The 20,670-nt window shown below is 41.5% G+C and overlaps 1 protein-coding gene across 2 annotated transcripts in view; it reads right to left on the reverse strand.

Moving 5' to 3' along the window:
* Window positions 1-14,661: 14,661 nt before the first annotated feature.
* Window positions 14,662-20,670, reverse strand: part of rps6kc1 (ribosomal protein S6 kinase polypeptide 1) — a 167,759-nt gene continuing 161,750 nt past the window's right edge. For both annotated transcript variants that reach the window (XM_043695846.1, XM_043695845.1), the window contains 3 exons: window positions 19,192-19,274; window positions 19,000-19,095; window positions 14,662-15,259 (listed from right to left, as the gene is read on the reverse strand). In XM_043695846.1, coding sequence (XP_043551781.1) covers window positions 15,149-15,259; window positions 19,000-19,095; window positions 19,192-19,274 — 290 coding nt within the window. In that variant the 3' untranslated portion in view covers window positions 14,662-15,148. The remainder of the gene's footprint in view (window positions 15,260-18,999; window positions 19,096-19,191; window positions 19,275-20,670) is intronic.

Here is a 20,670-nt window from a genome sequence, read left to right on the forward strand (position 1 = left end):
AAGCAGCCCTCTTGATTGGCACAGCATCCACAAACATCCACTCCCTCCACTACCGACACTCAGTAGCAGCAGTGTGTACCATCTACAAGATGCGCTGCAGAAATTCACCACAAAGATCCTTAGACCACATCTTACATGACCACTTCCATCTAGAAGGACAACAGCAGCAAATACATGAGAACACCACCACCTGCAATTCTCCTCCAAGCCACTCACCATCCTGACTTTGAAGTATATCACTGTCCCTTCAGTGTTACTGGGTCAAAATCCTGGAACTCCCTCCTGATTGGCATTGTGGGTCTACCTACAGCACGTGGACTGAAGCAGTTCAAGAAAGCAGCTCACCATCACCTTCTCAAGGGTGACTAGGAGTGGGCAATAAATTGATGCCTCCCTCAGCAAAGTCCACATTCCATGAATAAATTTTAAAAAGGCACAGTGCTCACAAAAGACGCTTTGGAGTCAAAGAATTGTCTACTTCAGAGGCAGCACAAAAAGAATGATTAGTCTAAAGTTGATCTAGGATCCAGTTATTATTTTGCTTTTTCACATCCACTGACCTGAACTTGTGCAGCTAAAATTAACTCAAACTCTTATACCCAGTTATATGAAAAATAATCAGTATCCCATTCTAACAGAGACTACACTTAAAATGTATTTTATTGGCTGCTAAATGCTTTGGGACTTCCTGAAGACAAGACAGGACCAACATAAATTCAATTTGTTTATCTCTTTCTGCCTCCAAACCATTGAATGCTCTTCCAAACCACATCTTTTTTTTCAAAAGCCATTAACTATTTAGTACATTTTAAATCCACCAAAAATATCCTTGACTACCAATTGCCGATTTCTTGACTATGCAAGTGCTGGTGACTTTACACTCTGTGGCTATTACAGTCAGCTTAAACAGTAGATGATACACATTAAATAAGTGTTCATATATCATGCACAATAAAAATTAGTTCTACACAAAATAAATTTTGTCTTATATTTTCAAAAACAAAGCATAGACAATGTAAACAATATTGAAAATTGCCAATTTCATCATGGTAAATTTGTCAGTAAAAGGATCAGCCAGTTATGTTCACATAGAGCTAAACTTTTCTCACTGATAATTTAAATAGTTAAGTAGGTTGCATAAAAAGTGCAGCAGCCTTCAGGTAGAAAGCACTAGCAGCCAGCTTGTCTCTTTACAGGATTACTCAGTTACAGACATTACAATTACAGAAACATCAATACAAGAGAGTTAGTACAAAATGAAAAAAAAAGGACTTTCTTAAATGATAATCAAGAAGAATTTGAACCCAATTAAAAACAAAATATTTTAAATTCTGGAAATGACAAGCAAAAACTGAAAGAACTGGAGATGCTCAGTGTGTCAGGCAGAGCATCTGTGGAAAGCAGCAACCAGATGAAGGGTTATGCCTGAAACGTTAACTGGTCACTTCTCCACAGATGCTCTGCCTGATTCACTGAATGTTTCCAGCATTTTTGTTTTGTACTGAATTACATGAGGGAGGCATAACAGAAGTGGTCAGATGCAGCATCAATGCTTAACTAAGAGGAAAGATCTTGAAATATCACAACTGTAGAGGCACTACATTAAAACATGAGACAGAAGACAATAAATTTTATCCTAATTACCGAAAGCAGTATAAAGGAGCAGCAATGCTTGTATTTACATACAATGTCCTTATAAATGTGAGTGACTGGGGATGATATTCTTCACATTTCACTTGTTAATCATTTTATTAATAAATTGGCTTCTTCCGAGTCCCTTTATTAAATACAAAGGCAATGCTTTAAAGTAAGTCAACAGTGATTTTTTTTTTGAAAAATTTCAGCTTTGGTATAATCAAATAGAAATCCTACATCAGGTTTAATTTTATAAATTAATGGACAACAAAGAATTCTCATTTATTTTTATTGAAATAATAAATGCACTTGCAACACTAACTGGCTGCAGTTCTCGTTTTGACATATTTAAACCTTCTGTACTAAAATACATGAAACTTTTAATTCAAAAAAAGTGATTTTGATGTTTGGTAAGAATTACTTAGCTGCCCTACACTGTAAAGCATTCCCATAACACCTGAGGTGAGAAAGAACCTTTTCTTGAATGGGATTGTTGAGGTTTACAGTGCTGCCTTCACAATTGCTCATCCCACACTGACATCTTCCCAAGGTTTGCATAATCTCCCTTCTTCCCCATCGTGTTACACGTCTACTTACTCGAACATCATCTTCATCACCTTGCTCTGCATCCTACCTTGAGAAAAGGCTAAGTCACATAATTACTACACCCATACACGTACAGAAAGTGATCAAGATCATAGAATCATAGACTTCCTACAGTTTGAAGCAGGCCATTTGGCCCATCAAGTCCACACTGACCCTCTGAAGAGCAGCCCACCCAGACAGACCTCCCTACCATAACCTTGCATATGGCATGGCTAATCCACCTAACCTACACATCCCTGGACACTATGGGCAATTTAGCATGGCCAATCCATATGACCTGCACATCTTTGGACGGCTTAAATGTTATGAACATTTGTTGAGATGTATCAATGGTTTGTTTATCCTTCTTCTTCTTTACAACATTAGCAGAAGTACAACAGAAATCTCAATCAAAACTGACAGAACAAGAGAAAATTCCATGACTGGCACCTAAATTGAACCTGAAAATGACAAATAGTGTCATTATTTCATTTTCTATTTAATTTGGGGTGTGCTCAAAAACCCATGTTCTCAATTTCACTTTCCAGACTGCGTTCTAATTGCCTTAAAGTTAGTGATGGAAGTTATGGCACGACAAATAGCATTACAAATCAAGCAATTATACTAGTAACATATATATACAGAGCACCTTCAATGTAATGGAACTCTACAGTACACTTCACATAAACAATATAAAACCACATCAAGGAAATATTAGTTCGGATGACCAAAACCTTCAACAAAAGCATAGGTTTATCTGGAATATCTTAAAGGAGAACGGTAAGGAAAAGAGACGAAAAGGTGTAGGGAAGGTATTCCACAGCTTGGGATTTGAAGGCAAGGCCACCAATGATGAGAAAAGTAATATCCAAGCCTGAATTAGGGTAGTACAGACACTATGCAAGGTTGTTGGGTTGGAAGAGATTACAGGGAGAAAAATGTGGAATTCTGGAGAGATTTGAAAAATAATGTTAGGAATTGCAAAGCAAGATAACCAGACATATAGCTACAGAGACAGCAGTGTAAATTGCCACAGGACTAAAATTTTCTGAACATTGTCGTGAAACAAATGTTCAGCTTGCCACATTGGTGGATAATTTTACCTTTATCTTCTGGGTTAAACTGGACTTTGGTGCTCACTGAAGTGGAACTGATGGCAAATACAATGTGAACATTTCATTGATTAGAAACGTTAAGTCAGTGTTAAGCTCAGTGGCAATGGTGCCAAGTGTTTTCTTAATCATCTCAATATTAAACTCGAAACACAAAAGAGAAAGGGTCATCCTGATGCTGCAGCACAGCTTTTTCCATTATCAACCATGACCATCTGGCACCAAAATTGGCAAGCATGTGGTGCAGATTTTGTTGTGGATTCCTGCTCACTGAACTGATGCTGAGTCTGGCAGCAATCGGCTCTGAGTGTAAACCAGAACAACAAGCGATGAGATGTGCCGGATTAACACTCTATACTTAACAAACGGTAATTCCACTCCTTCTGACAGGATAGGCTTTGGAGTTGATTTTGACTTTTCAAACATATTTTTAGTAACATCACTACCCATAACAATTACTGCAATTCATTTATCTTGTTGGACAATCCCAAGAACAAGCAAGGTTGTCCAACAAGTAAATGTTTATGCCAAACATCCTTTAATCAATGATGCGGAATACATTGATTCGAGAGTGTGTTGCTGGAAAAGCACAGCAGGTCAGGCAGCATCTGAGGAGCAGTAGAATCAACGTTTCGGGTATAAGCCCTTCATCAGGAATGAGACTTGTGGGCGGGGCATGGAGTGATGAATGGGAGGGGGGGTGGGCATCGGTGGGGGGGGGGAAGGTAGCTGAGGAAGCGATAGGTGGATAAAGGTGAGGGAGAAGGTGAGAGGTCAGAGGGTGGAGTGATGGACAGGTCAAAGAGCAGTGCCTAGTTGAAGGCTTGAGACTGGGATAATGTGAGGGGAGGAGAAATAGGGAAACTGTTGAAATCCACATTTATCCCATGTGGTTGCAGGGTTCCAAGGCGGAATATGAGGCGTTCTTCCTCCAGGCATCAGGTGGGAACGGTTTGGCAGTGGAGGAGGCCCAGGACCTGCATGGCCTCCTTCTTCCCAAAGGAGTGGAATGGGGAGTTGAAGTGTTCAGCCATGGGGGGGTAGGGTTGGTGGGTGCCAGTGTCCCAGAGATATTCTCTGAAACAATCCGCAAGCAGGTGTCCTGTCTCCTCGATGTAGGGGAGGCCACATCTGGTGCAATGGATTCAGTACATGACGTTGGTAGAGGTACAGTTAAATTTCTGCTAGATGTGGAAGGATCCCTTAGGACTTTGGGCAGAGATGAGGTGAGTGGTGTGCACTTCCTATGGTGGCAGGGAAAGGCGCCAGGAATGGGATGTGGGCTGGTGGGGGGGCAAGGACCTGATGAGGGACTCGTGGAGGAAATAGTCTCTCTGGAACGCTGACAGGAGTGGGGAGGGAAATATATCTCTGGTGGTGGGGTCTGTTTGGGGGTGGCAGAAGTGGGGGAGGAGGATGTGATGTATGCAGAGGTTGGTGGGGTGGAAGCTGAGGACTGGGGGGTTCTGTCCTTGTTGCGTTGGGAGGGGTGGGGTTCAAGGGTAGTGGTACATGAAGTGGAAGAGATGTGTTGGAGGGCATCGTCAACCACATGGGAAGGGAAGTTGCGATTTGGGAAGAAGGAGGCCATCTGGGACTTTGAGGTGGAATTGGTAATCCTGGGAACAGATGTAGTGGAGGCAGAGGAATTGGGAATAACAGATGGCATTTTTACAGGAGGTAGGGTGGGAGGAGGTGTATTCTAGATAGGTGTGGGAGTCAGTGGGCTTGTAGTATATGCCTGTGGTTAGTCAGTCACTGGAGATGGTGATGGAGAGGTCCAGGAAGGGGAGGGAGATGTCCAAGATGGTCCAGATGAATTTGAGGTCGGGGTGGGAGGGATTGGTAAAGTTGATGAACTGTTCAACCTCTTCATGGAAGCACAAGGTAGCACCGATACAGTCATCAATGTAGCGGAGGAACAGGTGGGGGTGGTGCCAGTGTAACTGCGGAAGATGGACTGTTCCACATACCTAACCAACAGGCAGGCATAGCTGGGGCTCATGCAGATCCCCAGGTACATTGATTGTCTACACCCAGTTGCCCTACAATGGGTGGCTTTTGAACTGCCGTATAGTTTATTGGTGAAATCCTCAATATCCTGCATCTTTTACCTGTCGCTTCTCCACATTTGAGGACCCAAACGTGCCTCACCCATAACTATAACAAAACCCCACAGGCAGGCATGCGAGACTCCAGCAGGGTCCTCTACGGTTCAGAACATATCTTCGTATTGATATGTGGTCAAGCACATTCCATCCAATCTTTGCCTTTCGCTCATCATCAGTTTGTGGACAATTCGAGACTAAGTTTCCAGTATGCGATAGCAATCCCCAGTGTGGAACAACACTGGAGAGACAAGGTTTCTCCTTGGACACCAGACTCGATGCCCTTATGGTTAGTGATTAAAAGACGAGCCAGAAGGAGATGGCACCAACTGGTGGGCCAATTCATGAACTCAATGATGCTTTGTCCAGTGGAGGAGAGAGACCATTCAGATGGCCAGTGTTGGAGATGGTGAATTGGTATAAGAAATGGCTATTCAGCATAGGAAAGGTGGAACAAACATTATGGGAATTTGGTGCATTGTTGAGTACAAAGGAACAGTTACAGACAAGGATAGTTGTTGAGAATTACTTGTAACTGCCTGCATGTTCACAGTGAGCAAGGATTATATAGGTTAGCTGTTCTCATTCCTCCCCTAGAACAGCTGCATGCACACCAACCAGAGCTTAATGTTCATCAGGCATCAGGAGGAGGAGGAAGAGATGTTCCAATGAAGAACAATTCCATCTTACAAACCCATAACCCACCAGCACAGATACTGTGGAGTCACTGCGGAAGGATGTTGTGGACATTTAGAATTGACTCTAGATTGGAAAGGACACAGAAAATTTGTTGGACTCAAAGTCACCTGTACATAGACTCCTTGGAGGAAGCAGAGCATTGACAATGATGCTCCAACTGCCAATGAGGTCATGGATCATGAGTGACTTTGTGAAGCACAGGACGCGCAGCAACAGATGTGTGGACATCTGGCTGGGCTCTCTAAGCCCAGGGAAGCTCAGGCACTGTCAGTAGAGGGGTCCATCATGGTAATGAGCTCCGGCTTGTCTCAGGGGCTCAGTTGCTTGAGCTCCAAACCATGACAGAACTGCCAATCACATGGAGAGACACACACAGCATCACATAGACTGCATGCAAAACCAGATTTGAGATTGCAATGGATTTAGGTTCGATGCTCTATCAATTCAAAGCATTGTCAGAGAATCTCAGACGATGAGGTGTTGAGTTGGGATTGAATTTTCAGCTTGCACAGCCAGCACTTGGGCCTCTTTTCCATTCAGACCTTATGATTCCCAAGCAGAGAACTTTGGCTAAATAAAAAGAAGGAGGTTTGAAGCAAACTGACGTCTCTGTGGAAACATTTTGCTTTTCAAAATCCTACCTCTTATTTGTGATCACAACAGTTGTTGAACAATACTGAGTGAGCTTGCTACAACCCCTGCTTCTGGACTCCAAATGTATACATTTTGGGTTCATACACTCAATTTCAAACCAAATAACTTTCTTTTTCTGCAAAGCAGAAATGGGTCTAACCATTTCAGTGGTTTAGAGTACTGTGGCACTATTAAAGAGATTTTCTAGAGATCTGATTAACATAGTAAAACCAGAAAATGCTAGAAATACTCCACAGTAAATACTCAGAACTAATTTGGTAGCTCAAAATCACCCAGTTGCTTTCTCCACAGTGCTATGTGCATATACTTTTAATTCCATCATCTGCAGTATTTTTCTTCTAGATTTTTGTGCTGATTAACATTCTTCTCTCAATCAATGTCACCAGTAGGCAGTTGTATTATTCATGGAGGTTCATGAACAATCATGAACTTGTGAAATGTCACTCATGTAGAATGGTGACCTTTGTCCATAAAGTAGCAGTCCTTCATGCAAGACATCATGCATTGTTGCAGCACGATACATATTATTTTAGAATTAGAATTAGAATCCCTACAGTGTGGAAACAGGCCCTTCGGCCCAACAATTCCACACTGACCCTCCAAAGAGTAACTCACCCAGGCCCATTCCCCTATCCTATATTTACCCCTGACCAATGCACTTAATCTACACATCTCTGAACACTATGGGCAATTTAGCATGGCCAACTCACCTAACCTACACATCTGTGGACAAGAGCACCCGGAGGAAAGCCAAGCAGACACAGGGAGTCTCCATACAGTCGCTAGAGGCTGGAATCGAACCCGGATCCCTGGTGTTGTGAGGCAACAGTGCTAACCACAGAGCCACCATGCCGCCCTAATTCACACATTTTTACTGCATGAAAAATTAATAAGATTAATTGCAAACTAAATAATTGCCTTTACAAATTTCCACAGCTTTAGAAGGTTTTGTCTTCAAGGTGTCAGATGTTGTTGGGAAAATTAATTATTTTTGCCCTGACTCCTTCCGATGCTAAGATTGTGTGTTCCCAAGTAAAGTGCACGTCAAAGCTGCAGCAAAGCTTGCCCTCTGCTTTGCTCTGACAATTTATTCTAATGTCAAACACAGAAGAGTACTTCCCATCATTTATGATTCCCCTCATCCCCTCCATTTCTGATCCTTGTAACACTGAGATTCACTCACCATTACTGAAAAATAAATTGAACATCAGATTTCTGGGACTGCACATACTCAGTCATATGGAAATGCTTTCCACCTGCTCCTCCAAAACGTGTACAGTAGCAGCATTCCCATTCAGGGATCTAGCACTGAAACGGAAAGAATGTCAAGTTGCCAAACTGACCAGGAGAAATCAGGGATAGTACTTTTGAAAATGGGTTTTGGGCAAAAGCCCTTCATCAGGAATGAGGCTAAGAGCTGAGGGGGTGGTGAGATAAATGGGAGGGGAGTGGGGCTTGGGAAATGGTAGCTGAGAGTGCAATAGATAAATGAAGGTGGGGGTCAAGGTGATAGGTCAGAGAGGAGGGTGGAGCGGATAAATGGGAAGGAAGATGGACAGGCAGGACAGGTCGTGAGGGCAGTGCCAAGTTGGAAGGTTGGATCTGGGATAGGTGGGGGTTGGGGAAGTGAGGAAACTGGTGAAATCCATATTGATGCTGTGGGGTTGGAGGTCCATGGTGAAGGTGAGGCATTGGGGGCCAGGGAAACAAAAGGACCCCAATTCCTAATGCCTAACACCTCATCTTCACCATGGACATCCAGTCCCTGTACATCTCCATCCGCCATGACCACGGCCTCCAAGCCCTTCGTTTCTTCTTCTCCCGGTGTCCCCAATAGTATCCTTCCACCGACACTCTCATTTTTTTGGCTGAACTGGTTCTCACCCTCAATAATTTCTCCTTCAAATCCTCCCATTTCCTCCAGATGCCCTGCATGGGCCCCAGCTATGCCTACCTCTTTGTCGGCTACATGGAACAGACCATCTTCCAGAGTTACATCATGTACCACTCCCCACCTCTTCCTCTGTTACATTAATGACTGCATCGGCGCCACCTCATGCTCCTGTGAGGAGGTTGAACAGTTCATCAACTTCACGAACACATTCCACCCTGACCTTAAATTCACCTGGACCATCTCAGACACCTCCCTCCCCTTCCTAGACCTCTCCACCTCCAACAACAGAGACCGACTCAACACTGACATCTTCTACAAACCCACCAACTCCCACAGCTACCTGGATCACACCACCTCCCACCCTGCATCCTGTAAAAATGCTATCCCTTATTCCCAATTCCTCTGCCTCTGCCACATCTGCTCCCAGGAGGACCAGTTCCACCACAGAACACGCCTCCTTCTTTATAGGCTGCAATTTCCCCTCCAATGCATCTCATCCACTTCCCATACCTTCGCCCTCAGACCTCACTCCTCCAACCATAACAAGGTCAGAACCCCCAGTCCTCGCCTTCCACCTCCGTATTCATCACATCATCCTCTGCCATTTCCACCACCTACAAACGGACACCACCAGAGATATATTTCCCTCCACACCCCTATCCACTTTCTGTAAAACCGTTCCCTCCGCAACTATTTGGTCAAGTCCATGCCCCCTAACAAGCCACCCCCCCGTCCTGGCACCTTTCCCTGCCACCGCAAGAATTACAAAACCTGCACCCACACCTCCTCCCTCACCACCATCCAATGCCCCAAAGGAGCCTTCCACATCCAAAGTTTTACCTGCATTTCCACCCAGGTCATTTACTGTATCTGTTGCTCCCGATGCGGTCTCCTCTATATTGGGGAGGCAGGACGCCTACTACAGAGTATTTCAGAGAACATCTCCAGAACACCCGCACCAATCAACCCCACCATCCCATGGCCAAACACTTTAACTCTCTCCCTCCCATTCCACCAAGGACATGCAGGTCCTGGGCCTTCTCTATTGCCACTCCCTAACTACCGAACGCCTGGAGGAAGAACGTCTCATCTTCTGCCTCAGGACTCTCCAACCTCACGACATGTAAGTGGATTTCACCAGTTTCCTCATTTCCCCTGCCCCCACCTTATCCCAGGTCCAATCTTCCAGCTCAGCATCGCCCTCATGACCTGTCCAGGCTGCCCATCTTCCTTTCCACCTATCTGCTCCACCCTCCTCTCTGATCTATCATCTTCACCCCCACATTCATCCACATATTGCACTCTCAGCAATCTTTCCCCCAGCCCTAACCCCCTCCCCTCCCATTTACCTCACCAACCCCCTCAGCTGACAGCCTCATTTCCGATGAAGGGGGCTTTTACCTGAAACATCCACTCTCCCGCTCCTGATGCTGCCTGACCTGTTGTGCTTTTCCAGCAGCTCACTCTTTACTCTAATCTCCAGCATCTGCACACCTCACTTTCACCCAGTTGATTTTTTAAAAAATGCGTTGTGTTAGTTACTGCCAAATAATCTTCCTAACCTTGGAATTTTACTTTTCTAAGCAATCCCATGCCTTCAAGTATTACTTTTTAAAACTTTCCTTCATAGCTGGTAGGCAACGATACCTAGTCTGGAACTTTTTCTCCACCTATAATTGCCTTTAAGAGAGCAACAAGCTGTGTTCATGAACTGACATAGGTACATCCAAATTGCGTGTCGGAAAAGGAGCTGCAAGATATTGATCTAGTGACAGCGAATGAACAACACAGTTAGGGTGATATGTGGCTTGAAGTTCAACTTGCAGGTTCCGATGTTTCTCCATATCCAATGTGCTTGTCCTAACAGGTGTCAGGAGTGTGGATTTGAATGGTGCTGGCTAAAGTACGTTGGCAACTTGCTGCAGTTACCACTGTGCATTGGTGGTAGAGAGAGTGAATGTTGGAGGTGGTAGATTTGATGCCAACTAGGAAGATTGCTTTATCCTGGATGGTGTGAAGCATACGGAGCGTCGTTGGACCTGCACTCATCCAGGCAAACTGGGAGTTATTCATCACCCTCCTGACTTGTGCCTTCTTCATAGTGGACAGCCTTTGGAAACACAGGAGGAGAGTTGCTCGCCATAGATTTACCGGCTTCAGACTTGCTCTTCTAGCTACTGTATTTCCATGGCTAGTTAAATTCAGTTTCTCATTAACAGTAACCAACAGCACATTGATAGTTGGGGATATGATAATGGTAATGTCACTATCTTCTCGTAATATTCAGTTAAATTCACTCTTGTTGGAAATGGTCACTGTCTGGCACATTTGTTACCAGATATCAACCCAGCCTGAACACTGTCTACACGCAGCAAGATGTGTCCAGTGATTGTCTCAGTATCTGAGGAGTCACAAATGGTACTTAACATTGTAGATTCAGTGAATATCTTCAATTCTGACCTTATGGTAGAGAGAAAGCTCTTGATGGAGCCGATGGAACCGCGGTAGATGGTTGGAATGAGGACACTAAGTGGAGGTCCTTAAACTGAAGTGATCGACTTGCTACAACCACAGTGATCATTCTTCCCACCTCATCACCCACATTTCCTATTCATTTATGTTAGAGCTGCTTGATGCAACTTCCCCCACCGAGACTATATTTTAAACCCTCTACCAGCTGGTTTCTTCCAACTACTGTTCAACATGGAGGAGTACTGATTCATCAGCTGAAGGTAGGAGAGGTGAATGATGGAGGTAGATAGCAATCAGCAGGTGGACTTCTTACCCAGAGTGGACCTGATGTTACCAGAGTCCATGGGCTGCACAGTGAATGTTGATGACTGCCAAGGTAACACCCTCCCAGCTCGACACCAACTATACTCTGTACTGTCCTGCTGCTGGGAAAAAACAATGATGGTGGTGGTGTTCAGGGAATTGTTTGTAAAGTACGATTATCGGGCAATATGATTAATGTTTGGTACCTTTTAAACAAAGGTAAAACATTCAAATTTGTTTTGTCTCCTTTTTCTCTCATTCTTTCCCTCACTTTCTGTATCAGATTAGAAATTGTATTAAATTATTCAAACTGACATGTCCTACTTCAGGCTCTGTGCTGCTCAGTAATCATCCTTCAATCTAATTGGTTAAGATCCTCGTCCTTGTTACACATTTCCCAAAACAACTGCAAAAGTTGCCAAGCCCAATTGGTTTCTGGGTTCTCCTGCAAAAGCCCTTCGGAATCCTGTGGCATGTGCAAGTATAACAAATAATGTTTGCTGCTGACCATAAATGTTGGCTTTTTGTCTTCTTTTGGAATTCAATTGCTGAGCAACCCCCTCCTCTGCACTAAGAGGAGGATTGGCATTGCCAACCTAGTAGATGTAGCACTCAAACAGACTAAAAGGAAGGAAACCTTTAACCCATCACTCCGGTCTGGATTAAACTTCGACCCTTAAAATGGATTAATCTACTGTACTCTCCCAATATCTTCCACAGCTAGTTTTCTGAGGTCGGGAAAAATTGACAGCCTGCGAAATCTTGGTACTTCCCTCATTACCAGTATTTGTCAAACTTTTTTTAAAAAAAAAACATGGGTATCTTACTGTGGGGACTCCCAGCAAATATCAACTCACTCTCGAGAACCATCCAGTCGAGACAGTTTCAGTTTCCCAAAGATAAATAGTTATTGTTGTTAATTATCCATTAGTGTAATTAAAAAAACATGGCACTTAATGAAAAACAATAAAAACTAACAGAAGATGAACAATGGCCGAACATCCACAAATTCCTTTTGCAAACTCCTGTTGGAGTACCTCAGCTTGATACTAAAGTTCTGCCTAGCTTCCATAGTTTCCAAATCAAATTGTGAACATTGTGGTTAATCATTGATAACTGGACTAGTTATAATTGTTGAAACTTGGAAAAGTTAAGTTGGCTTGTAATTTAGATGTGTATTTTCATTAGCCAGATAATTTTATTGGCAGAAGTGCCTGTATACAATTACACATTGGCCAGATACCACGTTAATATTAGACAATTAACATGTTCACCCAATCTGAGACTGTCACCTGACTATGTTCATTAATAGGGTAATTACTGACGCTGGCTTGGAAACATCAAATGTGAGGCTCCCTAAGATCACAGAGTAATGAAATTGGAGAAAATGGCACGTTTCTAAGTGACCCAGCTTGCTGAAATCAACAATGTAGAAATGGAGGAGGAAGTAATCTGCAGATGGACCACATTTGATGTTAAAGGTGGTGAATCGAACTAAGGATTGTATATCGAATTTGAACTTCTTGTGGAGATTTGGCTCTTTTAGTAGTCAAAAACATTGGTCAAATTGCAAAAGCACTGCTGATGAGGCATTTAAAATATTGGAACTGCATTTCCATTTCCAAATAACTGATCTGTTAATTCTTTCATTTAAGGTAAATTTGGTGATAATATCTGGAATGTACAATTATTACAAGTGCTAAAGTAATGATGCTTCATCTAGTCCAACATTTGAATTGCTTTGCAAAACAATCTCCACCACTAAATTCACTTGCAGAAATGTTATTTATATCAGGATAGTAAAAATATTTATCTTTTTAAGAGGTCAGTTAAAAAATGTATGAATACTCTTACATGTTAAGGCAACAAAGAGTTAATCACAAATACGATACATGCCTGAACATGCCTTTACATCGAAGTCATAACTGCAGAATTCCTAAGGGGAAGCAATACATGTTGCTTCTGTGCAAATAAATGACTACTTAAAATCATTTAGAAATGGCCCATTATTCTCTGGTTCTGGAAGAGGTTATAAACACTCGAGTATGCAAGTGAATGACAATGTCAAGGAGGGGAACATTTGAAATGGAATGTGATGATCAGTCTGTGAGAGAAGATCGTTTTCTTGGAAATGTTGCTAGTTAAATTTGCATTTTGGAAGTGACCGAATTGAAACATTAATTTCTGTAGTCTCTTCTCCAGCTCATGTTACAAATCTTAAGAAAAAAGTTTGATCCATCAAGCACCAGGGTTAGTTGGAGCTCCACCAACTGCAGCTGTGGAAATGATGATTCCAGGAAAAGGCTCCAACCAAAGGCTGCAGCTGGAACCAAGACTAATACTGTGTTTTACACTGGTAACTGCTCCCACTTTTACTATGACTGTACCATTTCAATTGACATAGGGATTTCCAATTTTTGGTTACACAACTTTGCTTCACAGAGTGTAATTTTTAAAATGCCACATCATTACCAATAAATATTGGAACTATTTTTCATTAGGGCTTTTGATAGTTCTGCAGGAAGTTAGACAGGTTTTTGTTTAAATGAGATTCAGATCCAAGACTGATGGGCCGAGTCTCCCTTCTACATTATAAAGGTGCTGAAAATGCACTTGAAAACAATTCGTAATGACAGCACCAATCAGGAACCTTACCCAGACAGGACAGAGAATCCAGAAAAATGCTACTGATGTTTAATTTTAGGAGTTAGCATCAAAATACATTTTTAGATCAGAGCAGAACAAGTTTTACATCTTCCACTTCAATGGGTACAAAATTTAGAAAATAAATTTAGAAGATGCATGCTGACATAAAATGAGAAATGTTTGATAGCAAATAAAATACTGTATTGCACAGAAACCTGATTAAACAAACCACATCTCATTCTATAACTTTATATACTTCACATAAGTAGGATTTCTGAGAGGTGCTGATAATATATTACGATGGATTCCTCCTCCACAGGTAGCTTGGATTTCAGCCTGAAAGCTTTGCATTAACTGCTGTAAATCCATGGATGGTGATATCTTCTCAACATGGCTGCTAATCCAAGAGTGAAAACTACTTTTGTCTTGTCATAGTCTGGTTTAGATAATGTAGACATTTGATTTTATATATATTTTGATCAAGAATTCATTCTAATTATAGCAGAAAAGTGCATCACATTATTTAGAAAGAAATATAAATTTCCATTCCAGGTAATTTGTAAACCATTTTATTTAGTTGGTTCTAATCCATACCCTGCAATTAATTGGTTCATGTAATAAGAACAGTAATTAGTAACAATAGTCAGCAGAAATTATCCTCATTAGTGACAGGCTAAATCCAACATGTTACTGCACCACAAACTATGTTTTATAAATAAATAGGAATTATGTACATAAAGAATATGATGTTTGTCTAGACCTGTTGGACTTTGCTATTTTATATACATTTATTCACAGAATGGAGTAATTCCAGACTTAGCCACATGATCAAGAATGCAGCAATTCAAGTGCCTGTAACGCAGACATAAACACAATAAAATAATCCTTCAAAATTAAAGTTGCCCGATTGCAGTTATAAAGTCCACTACTGGAATGGTGGAAGGGCAGTTTCATTCCCTGGGATTTGGCATTGCGTGTGCACACTGAAGTACAATCCTGATTCGTGCAGTAATGGAAGGCATTTCTTTTCCATGAGTTCTTTACCTCTTTACTGTGGACCAGTCCAATGTCGAGAAGAACGGATGTGATTTGATATCTTCAAAACCTGACGCACCAGCACCGAGCCTCTCACTGGGATTATACTGCAAAAGCTAAAGATGAGGAAAGCAAAAGTATCACACACATCCAGTAGTGGAAATGATTCTGTTCCAGATGCTGCTGAATATATGTTGTCTATATTTGTACTGACACCAGTCACCCGCTTCACGAGATAACACGCTGAACGTTATTCACGCTGAATAGCTCCAATAACTCCAAAGTTAATCTGATTTAAAACTCACTATCATCCTTATCTCTATCACTGATAAAACAGTAAGCAATATACTCCAAGTTTACGGGTTTATTATGCCCATTTAGTCTCCTTGGATTTATTCTGTAAGGATCTATCTACGCATATGGTCATTTACATCAGAGTGAAAATAGTTCACAATTGGACAATTCAATGATAAATGCTTTTCAATGAACTTTAATACATCACATTCTACCTACTTAGTAAAACAAATACCATATAGATGAATTTATTCACATTTTCAATTTTACATGCTCCACCTGTCGATTTTTTCTGAGCAGCATCTATCTGCTTGAATGGTTTTCTTCAGGCAACTAGATAGTCAGCTTTAATACTGCTGTTGAGGTCCTTTTCAACAATCAGAAGTGATTGGCAAGGGTTCGAAAACTAATTCTTCAGGCCCCTTGCTTGTCACTGTTCCAAATGGAATTACTGCAACTGATATCTAGAAACACTGCTTGTCTAGTGACTACTAATTCAATCGATATCTATCATCTTGGATCCCAGGGGTTTTCACTCATCAGGAAGATTCCTGTGACAGATTCTTTACTTCCTAATGATAAGAAATATAATAATCACCAGCTTACTGCCATTCACCCATGCTGTTGAGTCGTTAGATAGATCCAATTTTTTTTTTTTACAGCGGGACCTACCTTTCATAAAAGGGTATTGATTTGAATTAATTGCCCTTACACTTGCTAAGTGCCGCTTTTGATCACTTTTCTCCCGAGCGGCCGTCTGTATAAACATCAGAAAACGAGGTGGAGAATACCCAGGATTATGCTTTTGACCCATTTAAAAAGTATAGTCATTTGATTCAAACTTTGCAGCCAGCACTTTTACAAAAGATTCTACAATTTTGCACTTTCTAATTCTACCTATTTTGTTCTGTACTCTCATTATTACTTCTTCCCCCAGGTTCCAGTGCAGGGAAATCCAGTCATCACTACATATCTGAAGTTATATCATCTATTTTCATTAATATAGTTATCAACACTTCAAATCCAGCCACAGTAAATCCACCTTCAATACTCTAATATATGCATTATTAAACAAAAGCATTTTCCGCTTTTCCACACTTTGTGCACCATTTTATAACCAATTCCACTTAGGGCCAAGGAGGAATTTACACCAGCACAAAGGTTGCTCTTAACACCAACAGTCTTCATTGGGATTAGACATTTCAGTCTTGCTGTTATGCTGAATCATGCTGATAGTAGCAAATGATCCTTAATTAGTTTACTTTTCTTACAAGTTGTTCGTAAAATAGAAAACATTGCTAATCAGCTGATATACATTTAAGCATTTAGAGGCCACAGCAGTGCTTTCCAACTAAGAGCTGTCTAGAAGGAGAACAGTACTCTGAATAGGAAAATAAAAGCCAGAAATTAATGGTGCTAAATCCCTATATTGAACACGATCATTTTAAGTGAAGTAGTCTGTAAAGAGAAAAACAAGCATCAGAACAAAATAGGTGGCATATCCAATCCTTTCCTGCGTCTTTATAAGTGTCCTTTAGCAGCTGGGTTAAGTGCAACTTCCTTTCCTTGCTGTCAAGAGTTTGGAAACAGGAGTTCTGTCATTTATTATTAGTCTTCAATCACCAGGATACAGGAGCTCAGATAGCCTTATTTGTAAATTACCTGAAACTACTATCAAATAAATGCATTTGTAGACTGTACAATTATTTTTTCTAAGGGAGTGTACATTTCTGGTTAACCCAATTTTGCTGAAGATATTGTTCCTTCACACATCTGTGCTTACTTTAAGTGCATGGCATTACAATTTTAATTTTCCCGTGACCATAAAATTTGCAAATGAAGAATCATTTAGGATTCACCAAAACCATTTTAAGAAAAATACTTAACTTCTCTTGAAAGTTGGATAATAAATCAGAAAATTAGAGCTAAATAGCATGCTGAGAAAAATGAACTTTATTTAGAACTGCCATGCCTAAGGTTTATAAGTTGATAAATTAAATGTTTCATTGTAGCACCGGCCATAATACAGCACTCTAATCTTTGGTTTAATCCAAAGCTAAGATTTCAATACATAAACCAAGTTAACAATCCAGTCCAGTCCTGAAGAAGCATTACACTGTCAGAGTTGCTTTTTTTTCCCCCCGAGTGAGATGTCAATTCTATTTCAGATGGGTGCAAAGAAATCCCAAGGCCCAATTTTGAAGTAGGGTATTCAGTCCTTGCCAAACAAAATCACGGAACATTTGATCAGGTCATTTTCAGATTGCTATTTGAAGGAGTTTGCAGTGCATCAAACTGACCCTTTTCCTTACATTGCAACAATGACTACATTGCGAATTAATTAGATGTAAAAGCACTAATGTCTGCTGAAGCCACGAGGGGTGTTCGAATAGATGCAAAATGTACCAATCAAGGTTTAATCATATTTTCAATAGATTAATCCACATGAAAAGGAAACTTCATCCATCTATTGTTATCGGTGTTAAAGGATATCCAACAAGCTTCCTCCACCTCGGGTCCAAAAATTGAAGCCATCAATATTTAAACTGCTAACAGCTACTGTTCTGGGGCTAATTAAAACAAATTGTAAAACCCTCCACATTACCTCCGCTGGAATCAGCTAGCATTGATAGACAGAAACTGAGGAGAGATGACTGAATTTGTGAAGGGGTCTGGTTTCATTACTGTCAACATCGGGGAGCTTGGCCAGTCTCCCCACACGCGCAATTTACAAAAGGGAGACTCCAGAGGATGGAGCACTGTTGAAGTCAGCCATGCCTATTCAATCCATGACCTGCATTATCTGATCTCAATTTGGGCCATGAGAAGGGTGCTGCAATTGATCTCAATTAGAAGTTTGTAAGATCATGACGGGCTTGGATAGGGCGAATAATCAAAGTCTTTTCCCCAGGGTGTGTGAATCCAAAGCTAGAGGGCACAGGTTTAAAGTGAGGGGGGAAAGATTGACAGTGACCTAAGGGACAGAGAGTTTGTGTGTGTATGGAACAAACTGCCAGAGGAAATGGAAGACGTTGGTACAATTACAACATTTAAAAGGCATCTGGATGGGTATATGAATAGGAAGGGTTTGGAGGGATATGGGTCGGGTGCTGGCAAGTGGGACTAGATTAGGTTAAGATAACTGGTCAGCATGTAAGAGTTGGACCGAAGGGTCTGCTTCCGTACTGTTCAACTGTATGACTCTATTCTGGGTTTGAAATGGAGGGAAATAAAAGTTGCTACAGACTCATCCAGCAGCTGCTCCAAGAAACTTTGCAAATGCAGACTCAGCCATGGTCTTCTTACCATCAAATAATCAGCTCATATTCCACATATACACTCGCACATAAGGCCTTGTTGAAATACAGGAAAGCTGCTGATACCCCCAATGTATTATAATCCAGCATCAGTTATTTCCTTCAGGCCACAATGGAAAGAAAAGAACATTCTCACTTCCCTCACTCAGTTCCTCCATGTATGTATAACAAAAAGGTAATGCTGCTTTAAAGTATAAATCCGTAATATTTCTCTGCTGCAGAATTTAATTATAATAACTGATTACCTGCTGCACTACTGATCTGGCTTCCTTCGACATGTGATCTGGCATGTTTAGAGCTGTGTGTGTATTTATTCCAGCTGGATGGCACTGAAACAGAGGCTGTAACAAAGAAAATCAGCCACCATCACTGAATACTATTCAGACATAATTGAAAATTCAAATTTGCAACGCAGCTCCCAACCCAGCTCTACTCACTTTTCCAGTGAAGAGCTCAAACAAAATTGCACCAAGACTCCACCAGTCACAAGCTTCAGTCTCTTCTGCTGTCCCACCAATCTCTGTGTGGAAAAGAAGTTACACGTTAACACATAGCTTTAATACAGTTCCAGTCTCTTATAAAAGATTCTTATAACCAAATGTTTGCACCATAATGGTGGCTGATGCCATGTCTAGTTTTCTGCAGACACTGGTTTTGCTACCCTTTTCCCTTAGTCCACCACTATCACAGTCAACAACAAAGCCCTCAGACTTTATTAAGATTGAGACAGTCTACTTGGCTACCTATACATTCACGACTGTGGCCAAACTCCGCCCCAACTCCATTTACAAGTTTATTGATGGCACCACAGTTGTAGGTTGGATCTCAAATACGACAACACAGAATACAGGGAAGAGATTGAGTGCTTAGCGGCATGGTATAAAAACAACACTCTCTCCATCAACATCAATAAGATGGAGGAGCTGGTCATAGACTTCAAGAAGCAGAGTGGAGGGCACGCGGCTGTCTGCGTCAGTGGTGTTGTGGTGGCGATGGTAGAGAGGGTCAAGCTCCTGGGAGCGATGATCACCAACAATCTGTCCTGTCCACCCACATCAATGTGACGGTCAAGAAAACACAAAGTCTCTATTTCCTCAGAAGCCTAAGAAAATTAAGCATGTCCACAAAGTATCTTACCAATTTTTATAGGATACTTTCTATGGTGCATCTATCTGGATGCATTACAGTGTGGTTTGGCAACTATTCTTTCCAATGCAAGAAACTACAGAGAGTCATGAACATAGCCCAGGTCATCACACAAACCAGCCTGCCACTGACTGACTCCAGCTAAACTTCCTGCAGCCTCAGGAAAGCGACCAACATAACTAAAGACCCCTCCCTCCCCTTCTGTCAAGCAGAAGATATAAAAGTTTGAGTACATCTGCAAACAGATTCAAGAACAGCTTCTTCCCCGTTGTTATTGAACTTTTGAACAGACCTCTCCAAGGTTAATGCTGATCTCTCTCTCTCTCTGCAACAGCTCTGCGGCTGTAACCTGTATTCTGCGCTCTGCTCCGTTACCTGATGCACTTTATATGGTACCATTTGCCTGTACAGCACACAAAACAACATGTTACATTGTATCTCAGTACATGCCACAATAAATCAAATCAAAAACCTCGAACCTTCATCAAAAGTGTCTCCCATATCCTTTATCACAAAGCTGTACTTTTTTTTTAATCTTCCCTGACCTTCATATCCTATCGCCAAGCACATCTACTACATGCAATCCATCCGCCGCTTCCTTGTCCACACTGACCTGCTGAACAATGTTTCCACATAGACCTCACACCAGCTGATATTGTAAACATCTCCCTTTCAAAGCTATCATAAATGGCCCCCTCAAAAAAATACAGACCTTTGATTTTTCTACTCTTGCAAATTATCGCTCAACCTTAAAACTACCTTCCTTCTTC

This window comes from Chiloscyllium plagiosum, chromosome 9 (assembly GCF_004010195.1).
Source record: "Chiloscyllium plagiosum isolate BGI_BamShark_2017 chromosome 9, ASM401019v2, whole genome shotgun sequence".
Classification (NCBI taxonomy): Eukaryota; Metazoa; Chordata; class Chondrichthyes; order Orectolobiformes; family Hemiscylliidae; genus Chiloscyllium; species Chiloscyllium plagiosum.